The sequence below is a fragment of the Gavialis gangeticus genome, unplaced genomic scaffold, assembly GCF_001723915.1.
Source record: "Gavialis gangeticus isolate Ggan-Ray unplaced genomic scaffold, GavGan_comp1, whole genome shotgun sequence".
NCBI lineage: Eukaryota > Metazoa > Chordata > Crocodylia > Gavialidae > Gavialis > Gavialis gangeticus.
The window spans coordinates 204,145,000-204,148,572 of record NW_017729032.1 but is presented as its reverse complement, the minus strand read 5'-3'; the positions used below and the strand labels follow the sequence as shown (position 1 = coordinate 204,148,572).

The window sequence follows — 3,573 nt, the reverse complement described above, 5'->3', positions numbered from 1 at the left end:
CCACTCCTCCCCCTCTCTTTCCTATCCTGTCCCTCCTGTACAGCCTATAGCCCTCAACATTCACCGCCCAATCATGCTTGGAGTCCCACCAAGTCTCCGTAATCCCCACAATGTCCGGGCTGGTGTCAGCCAGCAGGAGGGCGAGTTCCTCCTGCTTGTTCCCCATGCTACGGGCATTAGTGTAGAGGCATTTCAGGCCTCCTGGAGATGTGGTTACTGACCCCCTAGTCCCAGCGTTCCCCTTGTCCCCTTCTTTTACCTGTATGTCCGCTGAGTTTGCCGGTCCGGGCTGGGCTATAGTTGCGGGTGCCGGTCCGGTGTATCCTCCGCCCTCATCTTCCCCTTCCCCCAACGAGCCTAGTTTAAAGCCCACCGGAGGAGGTCAGGGACTGGGCTTGACAGGGGCTGGGCTTGGGGTGGGCAGTGGTGGTACTGGGAGGCGGGGCACTGGGGGGGATTACAGCGAAATTTGGGGTGGCTGCAGCCCCCCCCATAGCTCCCCACCTAGCACTGCTGCTGCCCACCGCAAGCCCAGCCCTTGCCAAGAAGAACTCGGTGCAGCCCCTCCTCCAGTCCACACCTGCAGCTCACCCACCCTGCACATATTTGGGGCACACCCCCATGCGCTCCCAAGGTGCATGCAGTGGTGGGAGCCATTCCCCCATCCCCTCCAGGCAAGTTACAGCTCTGTCCTGTGGCTGTCCTGGCTGGGCAGCGTCTACCTCAGTCCCTGCCCCAGTCCCTCCCTCACTGTGGGGGACATTGATCTCCACCCCCCACCATGCCCCTTCCCTCCCCTTCTACCACAACAGACTTACCAGCTGCACTCAGGTGTATTGGAAATCAGATCAGTATCGGCTAATATGCCTCCTTAAAAATAGGCTATCGGTATCAGCCCCCAAAATCTCTATTGGTGCACCCCTAGAAATAGTTTCTCATTAAGGACTTAATTTTACCATTAAAACATTACAAAAAGTGAGTTGTTTGCCTGGAGGTATATGGACTGTTCTGTGCACACTTAAAATGTCATACAGCATATCTATGTTTTGGTTATTTTACGCAATTTGTATTGTACAGTATCAGTAATGCCACACCAATGCCCCTAAGTTATACCTAGGTTGTCAAATTGTTTTAAACTAGAACTTGGATTTTGATTTGTAACTATAGTTACAAATTAGTAAATTAGTGTACAGTTAGTGTACAACTTAGAAAATTAGTGTACAGTTTTCTAAACCAAAAGTAGCTTAATCAGTATCCTTTCAGGATAAAATATAGGATGGATATACCAGAATTGATATTCAAACAGCTTTGATTTTTAAAGTTGTGAACCATTGCATTATCTAAATAGCTGGTCTTTGATTTTCAAAATGGCTCTTACATCATAGTAAAGATGGAAATGTCCCGGGCCCCTTATTGTGTATGCCTGGTTTTTTTATACCTTCTACTGTTACTACTTGCATACAGTCATATGAAATGGTATGATGCTATCCTAAAGTATATTTGTAAAACATTTCAAGCTGTACAAAACCAATCCCAAAGCAGTTAAATACTAAAAAGTGTATTAGGTTTCCACAGCCTGTAATGACAATTCATTTTCCTGTGTTCAGTTAAAATTTAAATTAGTTTGGTCTCACCTTTAGTGCTCACATTTTCCCAAGAAATATATAGTGCAGCAGTCTTGTCATGGGAAAAAAAAGTGTTTGCATAAGAGTATCATTGTCAGTTGTGAATGAAATGCATTGCTAAAGATTTGCTCAGAATGCCTGCAATGTAAGTGACTCCAGGTAGTGCCATACCATCATCCATGACCATTAAACTTAATTTTAAGAACTTGTCTTTTTCTTTTTAGTTCAGCACCTGTTACTTATTCACCTAAGTAGTAATGCTCACATTAAATTCATGGTTCATCACAAATTCTTTTCTTTTTCAGTCAACAGAATTTATCAAACAGAACATAGTGGTATCGAGTGGATTTGTTGGAGGTTTTTTGTTAGGCCTTGCATCTTAAGGACCTGAATTTTGTCTTCCTGATGGCATCCACCACAGCAAAGAACAGTTGTAGTGATGCACTGTCTTGAAGCAAAGCAGTGTGGGTCATTAATCACTCCAGAGCCAGGAGAAATGGACTAGCTAGACAAATTGGAAGCTTTTACATTTTAGGCTTTTGCCTCCTGAAGCTTGGCAAAACTACGACTTGCTGAAAAACTGTGCAGCTGCTCATTATAGCATTTATGGGCAAAACTGATTAATTTTCATCATGACTTTTTTTATTGCTGTCCATTCAGAAACTAGTATTTTTAAAATGTACTTCTTGGGATATAGATATATGTTACAGTATTGAAGGAAGGAAAGCTCTATTTCTGTCTAACAGTTTTTCAGTTAAATGTTGCTTTATCTTTATTTAAAAGAGATATTGTCCTCCATGCTGTAGTGTATAGTGCCGATGACTAAAATAATGTGTATGATATTGTAGTTTCAGCCTCAAGGTTGACCATGTTCCTTAGAAATCACTGCAATAATCTGTAAATCTGTAATATCTTTTTACAGAAGTATTGATAACAGATTCATGAGCATATTAAAGATGAAAATCAAACTTTGACTCTGGTATTTGTATACTTCATAAAATAAAACATTATTTGCATCCTTTACCATGTGGGCATTTGACATAGGTATTTCATACAGACTAGTGTATCATGAAGAGCATATGCCATATCCCCAAGTGTGTGTCATATGTAGCTTGTATATACAGCTGAAATGCATATAATTGTTACAAGGACTTTAACATGCATGCTTTTTGTAGTTGTGTATTCATTGGAGAGCAACCTGTTTAATAATCTACCTATTGAAAATACCAAGTGCTGGGGCTTTTGTTTAATATTGCCAGTACTTGTTGAACATTATAATGGAGGGCATTAAACTGACAGCAAGACAGCCTGGTGCAGCTTGAGCACTCTAAAGGAGTGGGGCTCAACCTTTTTAGAGTGGCTGCTCATCACCTAGCTGCACTGGGAGCCACTGGTTCCCTTTGGTAGGGGAGGGAGGGAGGGGAAAGGGAGGTGGCTGCCAGTGTCAGAGGGAGTTGAGGAAGAGAGCTTACCTCCAGTAAGCAGTGGCTGCCTATAGGAGAGGGAAGGGGAAAAAGGGAGGGAGTTTAAGCAGTGCCTGTTATGGGGGACAGGGGAGATAGAGAGGGCAGGGAGGGCTGCTGAGGGGGATCAGTGACATGGCATAGGGTGGGGAAGGGAAGGTACTGAGCTGCTTCCTATTAATCCCCTGTACTGTGGCCAGGATCTAGTCCCTTTTTGTGCTGTAGGTCAAGTACCACTGCTCTAATCCAGGAGTGTCAGACATAGACCTAAGGGGCTCGTCCTGAGCCAGTCACAGTTCCAGCAGTGGCAGCAGCAGGGGGGCCAAGTGGCTGCAGGGAGAGCAGGGATGTGTCAGAACAGTCCTTGCCCCTGCCACTGATTGCCATGTCCAACAGGGCCCAATGATCCTGAATTCTGCAGCAGGCCGTGCTTCCCACCTGCACCCCTGCCCCCAACTTCCAGTAGCCCATCAAGCCATACAACA

At 44.6% G+C, this 3,573-nt stretch overlaps 1 protein-coding gene across 1 annotated transcript in view; it reads left to right on the top strand.

Annotated features, from left to right (window-relative positions):
* FUNDC1 (FUN14 domain containing 1) overlaps positions 1–2,599 on the top strand; it is a 17,434-nt gene extending 14,835 nt beyond the window's left edge. Inside the window, exon 5 of the mRNA XM_019525418.1 lies at positions 1,931–2,599. Within this exon, the coding sequence (XP_019380963.1) occupies positions 1,931–2,008 (78 nt within the window). The 3' untranslated portion in view covers positions 2,009–2,599. The remainder of the gene's footprint in view (positions 1–1,930) is intronic.
* The last annotated feature ends 974 nt before the right edge of the window (positions 2,600–3,573 follow it).